Raw genomic sequence first — 20,468 nt, forward strand, 5'->3', positions numbered from 1 at the left:
TATAAGTTTTCGCCGATTTTCGGGGTGCTTCTCGAGGATATCAACGTTCCAGCGCACGTTCAGCTTTTGATCAGGTGCGTGTGCATCACTTGCAACTTCGGGCTGACGTTTATACTTTGTCAGTGTATGATGTGGCTTTGCGTTGCAGAATGCCGTTGCCTGCACGCCAACAAAGGAATTTGAATCGCGCGGTGTGATTAACGCAGCGTCGAGTTTTAAAGTTGTCGGCACGATTTCTTGAAAGTATTGATGAAACTTTTTAGCGTTAATCTGTTTTCGAATATCGTGCGCACTGTGTTTAAGTGGCAGAACCTGTGGTGAGGCGCAAGGCGGAAATTTCGTTCAGCAGCTACCTCGGCGTTCAGTAATGGCGGCCTCTCCTAACTGCCTCCGCATGAATACGCGCGCAATCGCGCTTGCCGGTATATGTGTGGACCGATTTTTTGAAGTCATGGTGGTGTCGCGTTCTTGAAATCGCTTATTTTTCAAGCTGTAATGCAATTTTTTATTTCTTTCAGGTGCCTTAGCATTCGAGAGACTACATCATCGGGCCGAAATCCGCAATCTTGGAATCGAGGGCTACCTGGATGCAGTCAATGTTTGGATTATGTGCCAGTATGCGTTGCCGCTGTCATTGTGGATTAAAATGTGTATACATGCACCTGCTGCGTAACTCATCCCTAGAAAATGGAACATAGCTGCCCTCTCCTTTCAGGTGTCCGGAGAGGTAAAACACCCGCAGCTACTCGATGTGACCAATATTCCATAGGGCCTACAAAACCAATAGTAAACCTACTGGTTTTGTAGGTCTATCAGATTATTGACAGCTATGGGTGTACTAGCATTACAGACCTATCAGTTTATCAGATGCCATAGGACCGATAAAACCATAGCCTATACGACCAGTAAACAATTGACCTATAAAACCAATACTCCAGTAGACCTGTAAAACCAATCGGCTAGGATACCCATAAGACCAATACTCTGGCAGACCTATAAAACCAATATCAATAATCTGATAGGCTATTAGTTTTCTATCGGATTTTTTTGCTAGGGTGCCTACTGCCGTCTATCATCGACTGCTTTACCAGCGCTTCGGACCCGCCCAATGCTAGGCTTTGCTGACAGCTTTGCAATTTCAAGCTCGAAGATGGCATCCTGCTCCGCTACGTGTATTGCCCTGATGGAACTCGCTGAATGCCAGTCGTGCCGCGAGTGCTTCGCCCACATATACTGGCGGCTCTCCACGAATGACGTTACTGCAGGTCACCTTGGTTTTGACAAAACCTACGACCACGTGAGAAAACGATTCTTTTGGCCTGGCTTATCTTCCACCGTTGCCAAATACGTCGCATCCTGCCCTCTGTGCCAACGTCGCAAATGGCTGACTTCTTCGCCCGCTGGCCTTCTACAACCTCTTCCTTGTCCCGCCACACCATTCGACGTAGTGGGCATAGACTTATATGGTCCCCTACCTCTATCCGATGGGGATAACCATTGGATTATAACAGCCGTCGACCACCTCACTAGAGTGTACTAGAATTTTTGAGTGGTGCGACCGAAGCCGGCGCACCTTGCATACCAGCGTCCCCCTTTCTTGAAGTAGCGGTGGCGCTGGCATCGTACACTCTTGAAGCAAGTTAGCGTGTTCCGACCTGTATGCGTGTGTGTGCGTGCGCGCATGCGAGCTCTATCGCAGATTTGTGACTGAAATGGAAAGAAAACAGCGTTTAAATCACTGTTATGCGCCCGGGTGCAAGACTGGGTACACTCGCATGGTCCAAGGCCACAAGGTATCGCTTTTTAAGCCCCAAGAGATGAAGAGCTACGACTTGTCTGGGAGAGAAACCTGTGTAGGCTTGATAAGCCCCTTGACGCTGATTGCGCTGTGTGCGAGCTTCACTTTGAGCCTCATTTAATCGTGAGAGAGTATGTGCACATAATTAATGGAACAGAAGTTCAAGTGCTAAGAGGCAAACCAACTCTTCGGCCTGACGCTGTGCCAACGATATTGCCGAATGTGCCTTCATACCTAACGAAGAAAACACTTGCACCGCGGCCACTGACAAAACGGCGTCAGCTCGCATCTGATGACGGCGAAAGAAAACGACGTCGCATTGACCGAGGTAAAGTGGCGTCATCAGACGAATGTGCACCAGCCGCTACTGAGAATAACGAAGCCGAAGAAGCGGATCACGCAGTCGTCGACTTTCCTTCTGAGCCAGCCGCCTCCCTTGACTACCTTCGCAAGCTCGCCGTGCCATCGAGATCGTGGGCACTACATGAATTCCCCGACTTCAATGGTGTGTCATATGTTGAGTGCAAGTTGAACTTTCGCACAGGCGTACTCGCCATCAAGAGATCAGTTTTTCAAATACACAGCAGAAGGCAGCGTGGATTGTGAAGTGTTCATGCGGAACAAAACAATCGAGAAGTGCCGCTTAGTAACCGTGACGGAAGCCACAGACGCTCTTCAAAGAGCTGCAAGCATTCCACTTTGTTGCGGGGCTGTGGAAGCTTTGTCTCTTTCTGAGCCGACGACAGGTCTCCAGGCACGGATTGAGAACAGGGAAGGAGTCTTCTTCAGTGTGAAGTGCATGGGCAAATCAGCAAAAGAAGGTGAGACATGACAAGAGTAAAATTATTATGAAGCATATACCTTGATCTGCGTGTGCATGTTCTCCTTCATTTAGTGTTTCTCTGCATAACAATCACTGCCACTTTTGAGTGGTCCTTTTTAATTTCTTGTTTTGAGTTATTAGCAATGCACTTGAAGAACACGGACACGAAAATTAGTGCTTCTTGTATGCCTTTTTTTCCTGTCACCGTGTCTGTCAAGCGCTCTCCTTAATAACTAAATCATGAGTTATCTAGTTCATCAGTACCTCCTAGGAACCCAAGTCATTTCCTGTTTTTTATGAATTATTTTATCAAGCAAATATAATTACAGTATGTGTTACAGTCACCAAGTCCTGGCACATAATCTTTTGGTTGCACATGTAGTATAAGTTATATGTACTTGTAGGCAGCCACTTTGGATAGCGTCTGTTAGATACGGAAGCATCTCAATGTTATTTCAATAAACATTTCAAAAAATTGCAGGGCAACCCTGTATGTCCTGCAAGTACCTGCGGAAAGCTCTGCAAACCAGAAAGTGTTGCCTTCGAAGGAAAACCACAAAAGCCTGCAATAGGCGAGCCATTAAGAAGAAAGCCAAGAGGCTATAGTCAGCTGTTGACACTCTTAGGGTTGGGTTGGGTTGGGTTTTTTGGCACATAGGCAACTAAGGCCATCATGCGCCAAACACCAGGTTGCTGAGCTTCTTTATGAGTGAAAATGAAGTTTAGAAAATTACAGCTGATTTAGAATCCCTAACTCTTTAAGAAAACTAAAAACAGATGAAATTTCAACAAGCGGGTCGTCTCCTAATAGTAAACAGGGGTGGAATGGGATGCGTTCATTGTAGAATGGAGTAAAATATTTTTTCCTTAACTGTTCAAGTTCTGTGCAAGAGATCAAAATGTGGTTCACGGTGAACTCACCTCCACATTCTTCGCATAATGGTTTTTGCTCTTTTCACAGTAAGAAATTGTGTGTCAAGTGTGTATGTCCGATTCGAAGACTGCATAAAATCACCTCACTGAAGCCTTCGTTCTGTGTACATGATTTCCACTCTCCTACTATGGGTTTTACTGTGTGTAGTTTATTTTGCTCTTCGTTATTCCATTTTTTTCTGCCATTTATCGCTCAGGCTTCTTTTTACTAACTTAATACAATCCTTGTAGGGAACTGGTATTCTCTTTATTTCCTTAGTTCGAGCTTGTGCAGCACATGAGTCAGCTACTTCGTTACCGTCTATCCCAACATGGCTAGGAACCCAGCAAAAGATTATGTTTGGCCTTGCGTTGTGATTTTTTCTATGCCATGAATGATGTTCCCTACTATAGGCTCAACTGCATTTTTGGAATGTAATGCCGTAAGCACACTTAAAGAATCGGTATAGATTATGCTCTTTTCACAGTTCTGTTGCATAATTTTATTTAGAGCTACATAGACAGCGTAACATTCTGCAGTAAATATTGAGGCACTGTTAGGTGGCCTTACAACTTTTTCTCTGTTGCCTTGTACAACAGTACATCCAACATAATTTGCTGTTTTTGATCCATCTGTGAAAAATTCGGTGAAGTTCATATACTTCTCTCGTAGTGCTAGGTATTCTTGTAATATATGTTCGTGTGCTGTTTGATTTTTTCGGAAGGCTGTCAGTGTGAGGTCACATGTAGAGGGAAGGCTGTACCAGGGCGGAAATGGATACTGTCTCTGGGCTACAGTTGGAAGTGCACCCAGTATTCCTAAATCTTGGCATATTTCTTCGAAGCTGAGTAGTAAAGGCCTGATGAATGGGGTTTGTTAACAGTGTTCTGGAAGGGCACTTTGTAACTAAGGGGAAACAGATGTTTTGGTAAAGATCTTATCCTGAGTATGTATTCACATGTAGGCATGCTCCTCCTGTTGGCAAGGGGTAGTTCATTTGTTTCTACATAGATGCTTTTAATGGGGGATGTTCTGTATGCACCACTAGAAAGACGTAAGCCAAGGTTATGTACTGGGCCTAATCGCTTTAGATATGATGACCTCGCAGAGCCATACACAATACGACCGTAATCTAAACTGGAGCGTACAACAGAGCGGTAAATGTGTAAAAGGCATGTTCGATCGGATCCCCAGTGCTTCTTTGAGAGAACTTTGAGTATGTTGAGGGACTTAGAAGCTTTCTTTTTAAGGTCAGTTATGTGAGGCAGGAATATTAATTTTTTATCAAAAGTTATACCTAAAAATTTGTTTATTTTTTACTGGCAGTTCAGCTTCATTTAGGTATAAAGTTGGATCTGTCTGTAGGCCTCTCTTAAGTAAAAAAAGAACAGCTAGTGTTTTTTGAGGGGAGAATTTAAACCCATTCCTGTCTGTCCATGTAGCTAACTTATTCAATGTTATCTGTATTTGCCTCTCACAGGATATGTTGGATGATGTACAGGCAATTTGCAAGTCATCAACGTAAAGTGAATACATAACAGACTCTGGGATTGCTTGGCTTATACTATTCATTTTTACAACAATGTAGTGCTTAAAATACATCCCTGTGGTACGCCATTCTCTTGGAAAATGTTTTTGACATAGTTGTGCCTAGACGAACATTAAATGAGCGGTTAGAGAGGAAGTCACGCAAGATGCTTAGCATTTTCCCACGGATGCCCAAGTCTGCAATATTCCGAACCTCCAAGTTGTGTCGTATGCCTTTTCAAGATCGAAAAAGACCGCTAGACAGTGCTGTCTATGAATGCTTATCTGACGGTATTTTCCAGATGGACAAGATGGTCAGTTGTACAACATGCCTTCTTAAAACCACACTGATGAATGTCAAGAAGCTTTTGGGATTCTAGGAAAAACATTAATCTAATATTAAGAATACTCTCAAATGATTTTGCCAGACAGCTAGTTAATGATATTGGCCTATAACTGCTGGCCGAAGTTGGTGGTTTGCCATGCTTCAAAAATGGTACAAGAGCTTTTTTCCACGCCTCCGGTATCTGTCCTAATACCTATATCTTGTTGAGAAACTTTAGAAGGGCTTCTACAGATGGCTCAGAGAGGTGGGACAACATTTCATAATGTATCTCGTCGGGGCCTGGGGCAGTCTTTAGAAGTCTATGAATTAGATAGAACTCTGAATTTCTTGTATTGTGATTAAACTGTTAATCAGTTCATTGCTGCCACCGCTAGTTGGGAGTTTGTTTCTCAGCTGTGATTTTATATCTTAGGAATGATTCTGTGTAGTGGTTAGAGCTACACTCTTCAGAAATGCTCACCGAGTATATCTGCCTGCTCCTGCAAGCTAGTTTGCACACCTGGAGGGGTTAGGAGAGGGACTGTGTAGGGGGAGTACGTACCATCTAGTTTACGAACTTGTTCCCATACCTTTTTGGATGTGATGGAACTGTTTATAGATGAAACATAGTTTTTTCCAAGATGTTTTTTCTGCGCTGCAAGGAATATATCTTGCTTTTGCTCCTGCTTTCTTAAAGTTCATTAGGTTCTCGTGCATTGGGTACCTGCGAAAGACACCCCAGGCTTTATTTTGTTGTTTTTTTGCTTCCTTACATTCCTGTGTGTACCACAGTTTATGATTTGGTTGTATTTTGCCCGAGGACTGGGGGATAGCAAGATGAGCAGCAGTAAGGATACGGGTCGTGAAAAGCTCATTTAATTCATCCACACTGAGTCTGTCTTAAAAAATTTTTCTAAATTGGCTTCTAATTTGAACAATGACCAGTCGGCTAGGTGGAGCTTCCAGCGACGTGGTTTAGAAGGGATGGTTGATGGAGAAGATAAAAGCTCAATAACAACAGGTAGATGATCACTTCCATACGGGTTGTCTATTACGTCCCATTTAAAATAATTGAAAATCAATGGCGAGCAGAGGGATAGATCTAAACAGCTAATTTTTCCAGAGCTTGGTGAGCGGTATGTTTGCTTTCCGGTGTTCAGCAAACATATGTCGTTACATAATATAAAATCTTCCAATATTCGGCCTCTAGTATCCGTTAATTCACTGCCCCAAAAAGATGAATGGGCATTAAAATCAACAACTACCAGATAAGGCTCTGGTAGCTGGTCTAAAAGCTCCTCTAAGTCATGGAGGTTTACTGGTAAACGAGGCTGAAGATATATGCAGCATATCTTTATCGTTTTAAAAAGCAAAGTGGTAACAGCTACGGCTTCGTATTTAGTTTTGAGCTTGATTTGTCTGGTTGCAACACCACTCTGGATAACAATAGCGACACCTCCTGATAATCTACCAGGCTGCTCCCGGTCACACCGAAAGACTTTATAATTTTTTAGAATGTTTTTATGTTCAGGTCCTAGGTTTGTTTCTTGTAAACAGATGACGAATGGAGAGAACGTGTTTAAGAGATCTTTTACATCACTATAGTTGTTAATTAGACCTCGACAATTCCAGTGAATGAGGAACGCCATATTGGGTGGGTTTTGTGTAGAGTTAAAAGTTTAGGTTTCGGGTCTCTCAGGGCCTGTTATTCGGGGTTTCTCCCTTTCTTTCTTTTCAAAGGAGTTGTGCCGGCGCAGAAGCGGCAGCGAACTAAGACTAGTGTCCATCGCTTCCTCGGAGGCGCTGGACGTCCGCTGGTCAGCTGCGGGTGCTTGTGTTTCAGGCTTCTTCTGGAAGGAAGCCTTTTGGGCTGGCGGTTGAGAGACCGGTAGGCCCTGTTTTGCAGATGGCAAGGAAGCTTTCGCTGTCCCTGCCTGGGGCGGGGTGGTCCTGTCTGAGGCATTGCCTGGACAGGAGCCAGATTCAAGCGTGGCGTGTCGCCCCCATGCGCCACCTTGGAGTAGTCTGCCTTCGCTGTAAAAACAAATGGGTTTTTCTTTTTCAGCTTTTCGCGCGCTTTTTTGAAGCTGATGTTTTCTGTTGTTTTTATGGCTATGATTTCCTTTTCATTTGTCCAAATTTGGCATGATCTGGAGTAGGCAGGCTGCTCCCCATCGCAGTTGCCGCAACGTGGCACAGCTGCACATTTTCAGAGGTGTGGTCATTTCCAGCACATCTTGCACATTTGGACGGCCACGGCAGCTCTGTGAGCCATGACCGAAGCGCTGACAGTTGAAACAGCGTCTGGGGTTGGGGATATAATGTCACACAGTCACTTTGATATATCCTACTTCGATAGATTCGGGGAGTGTGGAGGTGGCAAAAGTTAGGACAAGGTGCTTAGTAGGTATTTCTTTGTCATCTTTTCTTATTTTTATTCTGTGGACATTGGTTACATGTTGTTCTTTAAGACCCTCAAGCATTTCTTCTTCTGAGAGGTTCAAGAAGTCGCTCTCAGATATTACGCCACGGACAGTATTTAATGATGTGTGCATAGACACTACAATTGGGATGTCCCCAAACGACTCAAGCTTTGGAATGTTGTCATATTGAGTTTTGTCTTTGACTTCAAGCAGGAGGTCCCCACTGCCCAGCTTGGATACTTTGTATCCTAGACCCAGGGCTTGTGTGAGAGACTTGGACACGAGGAAGGGAGACACCATGCGGGCTGGCTTTTCTGGTTTTTCACTGTGGATAACGTGGAACTTGGGGAATACTTCGTTTTACATTAAAGAATTGAGAGGTTACTTCGGTCTGCCTTTTCTTTGTTTGGCGATCATTTTGTCTTGAAGAAGCCATAAAGTAAGTGAAGTATCATGTGATCGCATTGTGCGCGATTGGTATGTAGTGTCACGTGATGCTGTGACGTGTGTGAATGGCAACGCCGTGAGGGGGAGCGTGGACGTGTTAAGAAGTCAGCGCGCAGATCGCTCGTGCGGGTCTCTTAATCTGTACGGCCCAGCATGCCGAATAAACATGTTGCTTAGTCGCTCTGCCTCTGCTTCGCTCGCCGCGGCTACGACATAATTGGCGACGAGGATGGGATCCCGCTGGACTACGTAAAACGCATCGCGGCGTTCGTGATCCCGCTGGACTACGTAAAAAAACGCATCGCGGCGTTCGTGATCCTGCTGTACTGCGTGAAACTCATCGCGGCGGGCGTGGAAGCACCGGCGTTCGTGGAGAGCGTTTGGGCGAGGCACAGGGATGGCAACGCTTGGAAGGTTCGGCCAGTTCGTCGAGGACGGAGACGAGGATTTTGGGTCCTACGTGGAAAGGTTCGAGCACTTCCTGAAGGCCTCCCAGGTGAGCGACGACCTCAAGGTCTCGATGTTTATTACGGCAATAGGCAAGAGGGCTTACAAGACGCTGAAGACTTTGCTAGAGCCTAAAACGCCAGAGGACAAGACTTATGCGGAACTCGTAGAAGTGCTGGGAAGTCATTTCACCCCAAAGCCCATGGTCATCGCAGAACGATTCAAGTTTAATCGGCGGTACCAGCATCAGGGAGAGTCCATAGCAGCATATGCAGTGGAGTTGAGGCATTTGGCAGCTTCATGCGAATTCGGGGAATTCCTCGATGAGGCTCTTCGAGACCGCTTTGTAGTGGGCCTCTGCGACAGCGCAACGCAAGCAGAGTTGCTGAAGAGAAGCAAGTTGACGTTTTCGGACGCCTGCGACGTTGCGAAAAGCATCGAGCTAGCGCGGAAGGAAAGTCGGGAATTTCAACCGACCGGGACGCAAGGTACAGTCGACGCCGTACGTCATAAGCCAGGCGGTGGGAAACGCCAGCAGCAGCGTTCAACCGGTGCAGGACTAGCAAGGGACCGAGTGTCTGAATCGCCGGTCTGTTTTCGGTGTGGCTCAGCGCACGAAGCATCGAACTGCAAATTTCGCAAGTATCGTTGTCGTGCATGCAAGCGTTACGGACACTTGGCGAAAATGTGCAAGTTCAAGTCTAGAGACGCGGCTAATTCGGTAGCTGTGGAGGACGCGGATTGTGACCAAGTGTTGTTGTACAATGTCTATTCTTGTGCAGAACGCCCAGGGCATTATGAAATCTGTCTCAAGGTAGCCAAGAAGGATGTTAACATGCAAATAGACACGGGTGCGTCTGTTTCCATTGTGCCAGAAACGCTATACAGGAAATTGTGGCCCAGTCTACCTGAAGAGCCTTGCCACATAAAGCTGAGGACATACGGTGGGTCGCCGCTAACAGTCACAGGGAAGTTGACGGTTCCAGTCGAACATAATGGTCAGTGCAAGCAACTTCCGCTCATTGTCGTTAAAACCGACAACAATAGCGACATTGCGTTGCTAGGGCGTGACTGGCTGGAGGCTCTTAAGCTAGACTGGTCAAGTGTGCATGGCGTGTGTTTAGACAAAGTTGCGGCGCTACTTGAGAAGTACGCAAAGGTGTTCGAGCCCACTCTGGGGCTGATCAAAGGTAGTCCAGTCAGGCTGGTTTTGAAGGAGGGGAGTAACCCCGTATTTTGCAAAGCGCGACAGGTGCCATTTTCTTTGAGGGAAACCGTGTCACTTGAATTGCAGTCTCTTGTGAACAGGGGAGTGTTAGTCGCTGTACAGAAAAGCGACTGGGCGACGCCCCTAGTTGTTGTGCCTAAGGCGAACAACAAAGTCAGAGTGTGTGGGGACTTCAAAGTTACATTGAATCCGTGCCTGCGAACTGACCATTATCCACTTCCCGTGATGGAAGATTTGTTTGCAAAGTTGTCAGGATGCAAGTATTTCACAGTGCTTGATTTGTCGACAGTGTACCAACAGCTGGAACTGCATCCGGAGGCACAATCAATGGTGGTTGTCAATACACACCTGGGGCTTTTCAAGTACACGCGCTTGCCCTATGGCATCACAAGTGCACCTGCTATTTTTCAGTCTGTCATGGATGATGTGTTAAAAGGGCTTGAGCGGGTAAGCTGCTACTTGGATGATGTGCTTATCGCAGGTTCAACATTTGACGAATGTTTTCATCGAGTGGAAAGGGTGTTGGCACGTTTTCTAGAAAGAGGCATGCGATTGAAAAAGGAAAAGTGTAAATTCTTTCAGACTTCTGTCTCTTACCTAGGCCACATTCTGGACGACAAGGGCGTTCGGCCATCAGATGAAAAGGTGAAAGCGATAAAAGAGGTACCAAGTCCAAAAGATGCGGCACAGTTGCGAGCTTACCTGGGCTTGATTAACTTCTACGGGAAGTTTGTACCGAACATGTCAGCTAAGCTTAAGCCTCTGTATAATGCTCTAAAAAAAGAAAAGGGATTTCAGTGGTCACAGGAAGCTGAGCAAGCGTTTCAAGAAAGTAAGAGCTGGTTGACACAAAGCAATGTGCTGACATACTACGACCAGAAAAAGCCGATAGGACTAGTGTGCGACGCTTCGGCTTACGGCGTAGGAGCCATTCTTTTTCATAAGATTGGAAGCGACGAAAGGCCAATTGCCTATGCTTCCAGAACGTTAAGTAAAGCAGAGCAGGGGTATGCCCACATCGAAAAAGAAGCCTTGGCTGTTGTTTTTGGGCTGAAAAAGTTCCACAAATATCTGTTCGGGCATCGCTTTGAGATTTACTCCGACCATCAGCCATTGGTAGGCTTGCTCGCTCATGGTAAGCCCGTACCAGTGATGACAGCAGCCCGCATGCAGCGCTGGGCTTTACTGCTTGCAGCGTACGATTATCGTTGGGTTTACCGCAAAGGTCGAGAGGTTGGAAATGCTGACGGTTTTTCAAGGTTACCACTTATGCACATTTCTTTTCAGTTGTTGATGAAGTGCCATTGTCTGCTGTTGAAATTCAGAAGTGCACTCGAACTGACAGAGTATTGTCGAAAGTGCTGTGTTATACTATGAGTGGTCGGCCGCCACATGTTAAAGATGATGAGTTAATGCCTTATTTAATTCGTCGACATGAGCTATCTGTAGATCAGCAGTGTGTTACATGGGGAAATCGAGTGATTATACCTCGTGGGTTGCGCAAACAGGTGTTGCATCTTTTGCACGAAGGACACCCCGGGATGACGCGCATGAAAATGCTCGCTCGTAGCTTTGTGTGGTGGCCTCAGCTCACGGAGGACATTGAGCAGATTGTGAAAAGCTGTGACACGTGTCAGTTAACACAAAATGCTCCGCCACGTATTCCACTGATAACTTGGGGTTGGCCAACTCGCAGATGGCAAAGAATCCATCTGGACTTTGCTTTTACCGATAACCAGTGGCTCCTAGTCCTAGTGGATGTGCATTCCAAGTGGACAGAAGTGTTCGTCATGCCATCCACCTCTACCGAGAAGACCATTGAAAAGCTGCGGAGTGTCTTTGCGTCCTACGGCCTGCCAGAAGAAGTAGTTACGGACAATGATCCACAGTTCTGTGCCAAGAATTTCGCAGACTTTCTCCGCAGGAATGGGGTGCGGCATACCAGGACGCCACCGTACCACCCCGCATCAAATGGAAGCGCAGAGCGGTACGTACAGACCATTAAGCGGGACCTTTTGCGACAGGTTCTCGAAGAGAGAACAGGGATCAAGAAAAGCTTGCAACATCGGGTTGACCAATTTCTGTTCACGTACCGAAACAAACCAACCGCAACCACGGGGCTGACACCCGCGGAATTGTTTCTGTCATGGAAGCCGCGCACATGCCTGACCTTTCTCCAACCGAACTTGGAAAAACGTATGGACGACAGGTTCTACCAGACGAGAGAGAAGGTTAACGAGAGAGGGCGGTCATGGAGATCATTTGAGGAAGGCGACCATGTGCTCGTCCAAGGACTACGTCCAGGGGAATCGAAGTGGTTGCGAGGCGTTATAGAACAGCGGTGCAGTGCATCCACCTACAATGTTAGAATAGGGCAGGAACAGAGGTTTGTGCATGCTGACAACCTACGTCCGTGTTTGTTTCAAAGTGTTGAATCCGGGCCAACTGTGTATCCTTCTGTGCCTAGTTCAATGCCTGATTCTGTAACGGAAGAGTCGTCTACTAAGACCCCTTCCTTAGATACGTCTGAGCCACAGGATTCCTCAGCACCACAGCCTGCCCAAGCATCTACGTTGCGGGGACAGAACGCCAGTTCGCCTGCAAGGTCCACGCTGCCTGCACCACCGCTCCGGGAGCATGCGCCACCTCCGGACACGCCACCTCTTCGGCGCAGTGCTCGTTCTCGGAAGCCTCCTGATCGTTATACCCCATAGAGCTGGTGTAAAACAGTTAGGGGAAAAGGGAATGAAGTATCATGTGATTGCATTGTGCGCGATTGGTATGTAGTGTCACGTGATGCTGTGACGTGTGTGAATGGCAACGCCGTGAGGGGGAGCGTGGACTTGTTAAGAAGTCAGCGCGCAGATCGCTCGTGCGGGTCTCTTAATCTGTACGGCCCGCATGCCGAATAAACATGTTGCTTAGTCGCTCTGCCTCTGCTTCGCTCGCCGCGGCTACAACAGTAAGTATGCTGTTCGCTCACAGTGCCAGCCACCCACCATCGAGCCCAACAAGGGGACGGGACAGGAGTTAAATAAGTCCTACTCTCGCCAGCTGTACACAGTAACTATAACCTAATATGGGTAACTTAGGGTAGTTACACCACACCGCCCTAGCCGCCTGGTTAACCCTAGCCGCCTGGAAGAAGGAAGAATCCAAAAAGAGAGAAGAAGACAGGACACTATAACCTAATATGGGTAACTTAGGGTAGTTACACCACACCGCCCTAGCCGCCTGGTTAACCCTAGCCGCCTGGAAGAAGGAAGAATCCAAAAAGAGAGAAGAAGACAGGACAGCTGTAGGATAGAAGATAGGAGAGTGAAAGATGGAGGGAAGGACAGAAAAGGCGACTGCCGATTTCCCCCAGTCGGGTCAGGCCGGAGGTGCCGTCTATGGGAAGTGTGGGCCAAAGTGGTGTGTTGCCTCCGCCGAGGGGCCTTTAAGGTCCAAACACTCGGCATCGGCTCAACCACCAGGATCCCCTTTTCCCTAGACACGGCGATGCCACGTACGGCTAAGCGTGGGTGCTCGGGGTCCGTGGTGTCGCACAAAACACACAAACACCTGCTTTAACAGGTGCCCCCTGCGGGGGTTGACACTCTTAGTAACAGCATTGCTAGAATGAAGGCAGCCACAGCAACGAGAACTGAGGACATCTTGGAGCAGAAACTGCAAAACCTGTCTAGAAAACAGCAGCTTGCTGTAAAGCATTGCTTTGAAGTGGCAAAAAGAAAAAGCACGCGAGGAATGTCTTATGACAAAGAGTGGATGCTAGAGTGCATCCTACTGAAGATGCGGAGCCCTAAGCTCTACGACTATATCCGCAGACAAGAGATATTGGTGCTTCCGGGAAGAAGCACCATAAGAAAGCACATATCGAACTATATGGCTGCATTTGGTTTTAATGAAAAAATACTTGAAACCCTAAAGAAGACTTCTGTGATGGACCCATTTAAGTGCCATAGAGGTTTAGTATTGGATGAATTAAAGCTGTCGGAACATCTTTCAGTTAACACAGCTGGCAAAGTGAATGGCTTTGTTGACTTGGGCCCTTATACACCACCAGAAAAGAAACACTTGCCATGCAACCACGGCCTGGTTGTTATGTTTCTACCCCTAGTAGGAAGCTGGAGCCAGATTCTTGGAGCATTTGCTACCCATACTAATATCAAAGGAGAGCTGCTGGCAAAGATCATTCTCAAGGCAACAATCTTGGCTGAGAATGCAGGACTTTTTGTCGACTATGTAACATGCGATGCCGCAACGTGGAACCGGAAGATGTGGAGAATAATGGGTGTGCGAGCAAACTCAACAGACATACTTGCAAAGAGGAAACACCCATCGGATTCCAATAGACACCTACATTTTCTGTCTGACTTTCCTCACGTGGTGAAGAATGTTCGCAACAGACTTCTTACTACAAGCGTCTGCACACCAGATGGGATGGTAACTCAGATTTTTGATAAACACATTGCAAATGATCTGTAGTGTCTTTTAAAGCATATGTCACTGAAAGTTATCAATTGGTAATGAGCACAAGATTTGTAGAGATACCAGTTAAGCACTGTCTTAATGTTAAACACTAAGCTCATTGTTCTAACAATAAATTTACCCCAATGCAACCATAACATGAGCACCCTGTATAAAAATTTTTATAAAAAGAACAACTAAGCGCTTATATCTTGTCCAAGAAAGGTTTCAGTAACACAGCATTGCTGCTAACATCTTACTCACAAATATGTTGTGCGTTAATGCCCAATATTCTTTTCTTTATTATGATTTATGAGCACATCCTTGTAGGAAATTAGAGTGAAACATTATCTTAATCTTTGATATTTTCTTGCCTTCAAGCTCCCTGCGTCACTTTGACCAAATGACTGTGGAAAATAATTGTGCTTAAAATTTCAGTTATTTGTAATCTGTATTATTATGACAGAAAACTAATACATTGATTGCCGCATTTTATTTAATTTCAGGTCTCTGCAATCACTTCGAGAGGCATTCACACTCGACTCAAACAACTTAACAATGAAGGCTATGCACCGACTTACTAAAGTGCATTTGGAACCAAACAACTTTGAAAAAATGCAATGCTCCTATGCATTCCAGATATTCAGCTCTCAATCATTAAGGGGCATTCAGCTATACAAAGGGCAGATTGGAGCACGATGTGGAAACGTTGAACCTACCCAAAAGTTCTTTAGGTAAGAGTTCTCTGTATATTCAGGCTGCTTACATTACATCATTATTACGATCTTGTTTTTAAGGGCACTTCTGTAAGAAATTTAATTTGACAATGCGGGTTTCACTACACGCAGTTTCTATTAACTATTTGTGTAAACTGTCTGGCATAATAACTGCTGCTCCTTTGGGTTGCACTTAAAGTAACTGTTGTTGTCCTACAGGAAAATGGAGTCCCTCACCTCCATTATGACATCGCGCTTTCCAGCTGAAGCCCTGAAACCAAACTCAACTGAAGAGCAAGATCTTGGGGATAACTTGCAATACCTTATTGGGAAAAAGGCACTGCAAAGAAGCATTTCCTGAGTAATTCAACGGCAGAAGGGCTGCGAGTCACAATCACAAGTACCTTGGAGCTACTCAAATATCTTCACGCAGAGCTGGGCTATGCTTACTTGATGACTTCTCGCTTGAGTCAGGACAAGATAGAAAACCTTTTTGGTATTGTGAGATTGTCATCTGGATGTAATGCCAACCCTACACCACAGCAGTTCTTGACGACCATTAACTGCCTCAGTTACTCCAACCTAGCAAGAAGTGTTGTGGGTTCGAATGTTGAGAAGGATGTATTGAGCTCACTTTTGACTGCTAAGGATCAAGCAGCAGGTTCCTACAAGCAGCAAGAACTCATCGACTTGCTCATTAACAAGGGGGATTTTGAAGGAGCAGAGGCTGCACTTGGTAACAGCTGCATAGGCACTCCAGGCCATCCTTACAATGCCCAGAGGAGCGACTCGAGACTCGCATATTATGTGGCCGGGTATGCTGCCAGGAAGTTTCTACTAAAGACGAAATGTGATGAGTGCAAGGAACAACTTTTGTTGACTGCTTGTGAAGGGGAGCGCTTGGGTGTTGCTGGCTTCACCAATTCGTGTTGCTGGCTTCACCAATTCGTGTAACAATGCGGGTGTGCTATATCCATCAGTAAAGCTATTCAGATTCATCAGTGCCCTCGAGGACAGCTTTACGGGCTGTTTCAGTAACACTGAGCTCCATCATGACAGCATAATGGATGTGCTCGCCATCATAGACGAGAAAGGCATGGGCAGTGTTGGCTGTGATGAGCACAGAAAGCTGTTGACGGCAAACTTGACAGGTTTCTATATTGTAACAAGGCTCCACTTTTATGTCAAGGGGCTTAACAAGTCGCGTGACATTGCACGGAGGAGGACACAGCAGTACTTAAAGCTTAGCCGTTTATGAATACTCACTAGATGGCATCTACGGAGCAGTGACTAATGCTCCAGTTGCACTGTCAGCCTCTGGTGCTCTGTGCCCCCGAAAAACTGTCTTTGTTCAGTGAATACCATGTACATTGCTTGTCTGTGTGAACCTGTTCCAGATCTCTGTAAATAAAGTGTGTTTTCATTTACACATTTTGTCGTTTCAAATTTAGACCATACAATAGGCATGCATATTTAAATATATTTGGGAAGTTGGCCACAATTTATAGATTATTTAGATGTCTTACCAAATTACGTTTAGTGCAAGGTTACAGGTGTAACTCACCGGGTTTAGTTACCCAATGCGGTAGTGCGATTATTCCATGGAAACAAATGCAAATGGAGTCTCGCAGAGGTGGGAAATGTTTAACGCATATCATGCTTTTAAGAGACAGCATTACTTAGGGCAAATGCAGATTTCTTATTCAAATCGACATGAAGCACATAAGTGCTCTATTGAGGCAACTGCTGGACTAATTAGAATGAAAATTATTTTACTAAAGAGAGTACATTAAATTAAAGCAAATGTGTGGTGCAGAATTTCGATTTCAGGCCTAGTACTCTCTACAGAAAACCACAAAATTGAGCCCGTTAAAGAAAAAAAGGGAACAAAGCTTATAAACCTGTAAATCTGCTTGTAAACTGCATCTGCTGGAGCCTCTCAAGTGGACAAATGAGAAATATAAGTGTACACCTTGAAAGAAATATTTATGATGTGTACGAAGATTTTGCAAAATTCTCTCTCAAATTACATGGATATTTGAGAGTAGTGTATAATACATCAATTTTGTGCACTGTAGATGTCCCGGCTTATTATTGCAGTATAAGAACTTGTGAAATTTTTGCCTATAGTACCGAGTTATATATAATGCTTGCCTTTTTTTAGTTTCTCGATATTTGTACGAACAAGACTGACGACGTTAATATAAGCTCTGCTTCCTACAGTTTGATCATTTGAGTTTTCTTCCAAAATGCAGCAAACCCCATCAAGAACGGTGCACTGGATGCTGAGCAAATTGGTCGTTCTTTTCGCCTGCATTTAGGTCTGCATCTTACAGTTCGAATAAAGATTGTGATAAAATACCCTATTTACATGTAGCGCATTAACTATCGCGAGAACGCAGCGCCATATGCGTGAGTTGACTCGCTCCCGTAACTCAACCCTCATCTGGCGCATTAATGCGATGTGCCTTCCTAGCGCATTAACGCTGTTTACATGAATGCGATGCGCTAGAAATTTTATGCTCCCCTATCGCATCCATATAAACGCAGCAACTGACAATATCCATTAATTGCCTTCGGCAAACTGCAAAGATTATTATGCAGTCACCGCCATACTGCTTGCACGCTCCACTAAGCTCATTAGAATGCGTTTTGTAGAGAAAAGTTGATCATAAGCAGGCAATAAAATGAATGAAGGGCACTGATCGCTGAAATAGTGACGTTTGATCCTGGCAGCAGGTTAATATGGTTTTCTAGAGTAACCTTTTGTCATGCTTCACCACAGCCAGTCATGTTACAACCATTTTGCGCATTATAACAAAATCTCCCCGAGCCTACCAGGTGCTCGCCGAGCGCAGGATTTTTTTTTTTTAGGAATGTGGTTGATTGCCTCAGGGCATAAAGGAATATGTAAAAATAAAATAAAAAAGGTATTAAATTTATGAAAGAAAAAAGTGGGCAGTTCTAATAAAGTCCAAGAGGGAATGATGATGAGGCCCCTGCGCCCAAGCAATGTAAGAAGACGGGTTGTTTGGCGAAAGACCCACTGCTGTCGGGTAGTCTTTTTCTTTCAAACAAGCATTATAATATCAGTAAGAATTTCTGCAACTGTGAAATGTAAAGAAGTTTGTGGCACTGAGGCTTATGTGATGTTCCATTTTTATTTTCAGCACCATTTCAAACAGCCATGGGCAGAGCCCATGTATTCAGGACATACAAGACATTGAACCACTGCACAATCAGTGCACAGCAGAATTGCTGCTGCACTTAATATACAGTGAGGCAGAAGGTATGAATTTACATTTGAGTTATGCTACTAACTACTTGGAAATGTGGTTATGTTTGCAAGAGCCACACATGAAGTAGAAAGTGCTGACAGTGAAGCCTCTCAAAGATCAAAAGTGTTGCTTTGCTTTTTACAAGTACCATTCTGGTATTGAAAAAAAGCTATTATTCCTCATGTTACAGTCAACGTGATGCTGAAAACCATAATGGCCTATGTGAGGCTCAATTCTGGAATACATGCTTGCATTTATGAAAAAGCAGCATGGCACGTTCCTGCTAGTCATTTTGTTTCTTGTTTGCATAACTATGCTAAACCTTTTATAGTGCTTCGGCTTTGAGATCCTGTTTTGTCTGGACACAGATGAACAGTCGCAAGGTGAGATCTGTGGAATGCAGGCAAGGAGGAGCCAAAGCTCAGAGCCACTCGCATCAAAGGCCTGACACAGTCCAGGAGGACGTCAACCCCACAAAGCCCTCAGCCTGTCCCCCAAAAAAGGAAACGAAAAGAAAAAGCGAGATGGCAAGAGGACATGGACAAAGTAGATGCCATGATTACAGAGGAACGGGACGAAGCAGCAATGTATGGGCAGCTCGTCACACACAAGCTTCGAGCATGCCCATGTAATGGAGCTAGACTTGCTTCAATTTATAGTTAAATATACTTTTGAAAGCAAATAAATGTATTCAGTGGCCTGTTTATATATGGGCCATCAACTTCTTATAGTGTTTCCAGTCCACCACTGCTAAACCAGGCTATGTAGCATGTTATTCCTGAACATTTGCCACAAATCCCTGACCACTGAAGAGGCGGGAAAGATACCAGGCAATGATAAGGAACCGTATAAAGGATGTATTTGCTATTTACAGCATAATCTTTACTGAAATTAGAAATGCACCTTTGAAAATGAATTTGCTCGTTTGAAAGAACTGATTTCTTCGTGAAGAGAGTCCAACCTTAAAATTGACTTGTGCTTCTCTTCAAGCTTTTTCACAGGGGTATCTACCTTCGCCTTTATTCTTCTGAGCATATGCGTTTTCACTAAGAGCATTCAAATGTCAGATGTTCATTTTGGATCATAAGTATCAAAAATTGGCTGATATTACAACACAAGTATTTTCACAAAATGCAACTATAAAAGGAACACGGCACTGCAACAAATATTTAAACCCTTATTATTTATTACGATTTAACACCAACTGTGAACCTCAATATGAGAGATCTGGGCACAAGGGAGGTGCTGAATGTTCCCCCGAAATGATGTGAGCTGCCCTTCCCAGCATGGTTCAGACATATAAGGTTTATATTTCCAGCTAGTGACTTGTGGTTGGACATCTCACTGGGGGGATATCTCAGGTAACCTTTCTTATATGATCAACTTATGACAGATGTGCTGCATATTCCTGACAAACACAAAGTAATATAATCGAAAAGCAGCAGCCTTCGACACTCCCTTGTAATAGCTAATGGCTCGGCTTCATCTGTGGAATAGTGCCCAAAACACAGCACGCTTGCCAGGATGTGGCCCGCTTATCCCTGTGACTAGGCACATATGCTCACCAGTTTTTGTGCTGCTTTAATGCCTGAAGGCATTGATATGGATGAAGGCCTTCCTACTCCTTTAAGCCACAACTGGGTTGGAAAACTACACCTTGACGGGAAAATAGTGTTCACAGATGGAGAAGAAAACAAATTTCATTGAATAACATTTCTGGAGATGCATCGACTTTCGATAATTCGAAGCCACTTAATTGGAATTTTCGGTTAATTAGAAGTGAAGTGTGGTCCCGTCAGTTTTGCATGTAATCCTATGGAAGAAATCGCTCGATAATTCGAAGTCCTCAACCAATATTATTGTTTAATTTGAAGTTAATTTTCAGTCGGGATCCTCGATTCGACCGTCATTTTTTGGTAGAATGTGCAACTTTTTAGTTCCACAACAGCTCCGTGCTCCGCGTTGGTGTCATTGACAGCGCAGCCATCCGCAGCGCCGCCCTTCTTGGAGCGGCGCGATTATTCAATGCTACGGCTGCCGCGGCCTCCAAGATCGGCTCCGGCAGGAGGCCAA

The 20,468-nt window shown here is 45.0% G+C and overlaps 1 protein-coding gene across 1 annotated transcript; it reads left to right on the forward strand.

The window, feature by feature from the left end:
• The first annotated feature begins 8,566 nt into the window (after positions 1 to 8,566).
• LOC146188717 (uncharacterized) lies at positions 8,567 to 11,273 on the forward strand. Its single transcript, XM_084605118.1, has 2 exons — positions 8,567 to 9,926; positions 11,257 to 11,273. Exons 1-2 carry the CDS (start codon positions 8,654 to 8,656, stop codon positions 11,271 to 11,273), a joined length of 1,290 nt encoding a protein of 429 aa, XP_084461244.1. The 5' UTR covers positions 8,567 to 8,653.
• The last annotated feature ends 9,195 nt before the right edge of the window (positions 11,274 to 20,468 follow it).

The sequence above is a fragment of the Amblyomma maculatum genome, chromosome 5, assembly GCF_055883805.1.
Source record: "Amblyomma maculatum isolate TAMU_Amacu chromosome 5, ASM5588380v1, whole genome shotgun sequence".
In the NCBI taxonomy this organism is placed as follows: Eukaryota; Metazoa; Arthropoda; class Arachnida; order Ixodida; family Ixodidae; genus Amblyomma; species Amblyomma maculatum.

Coding starts and splice junctions, on each gene's coding strand:
- LOC146188717 (XM_084605118.1), top strand. CDS start 8,654: ATGGCAACGCTTGGAAGGTTCGGCCAGTTCGTCGAGGACGGAGACGAG.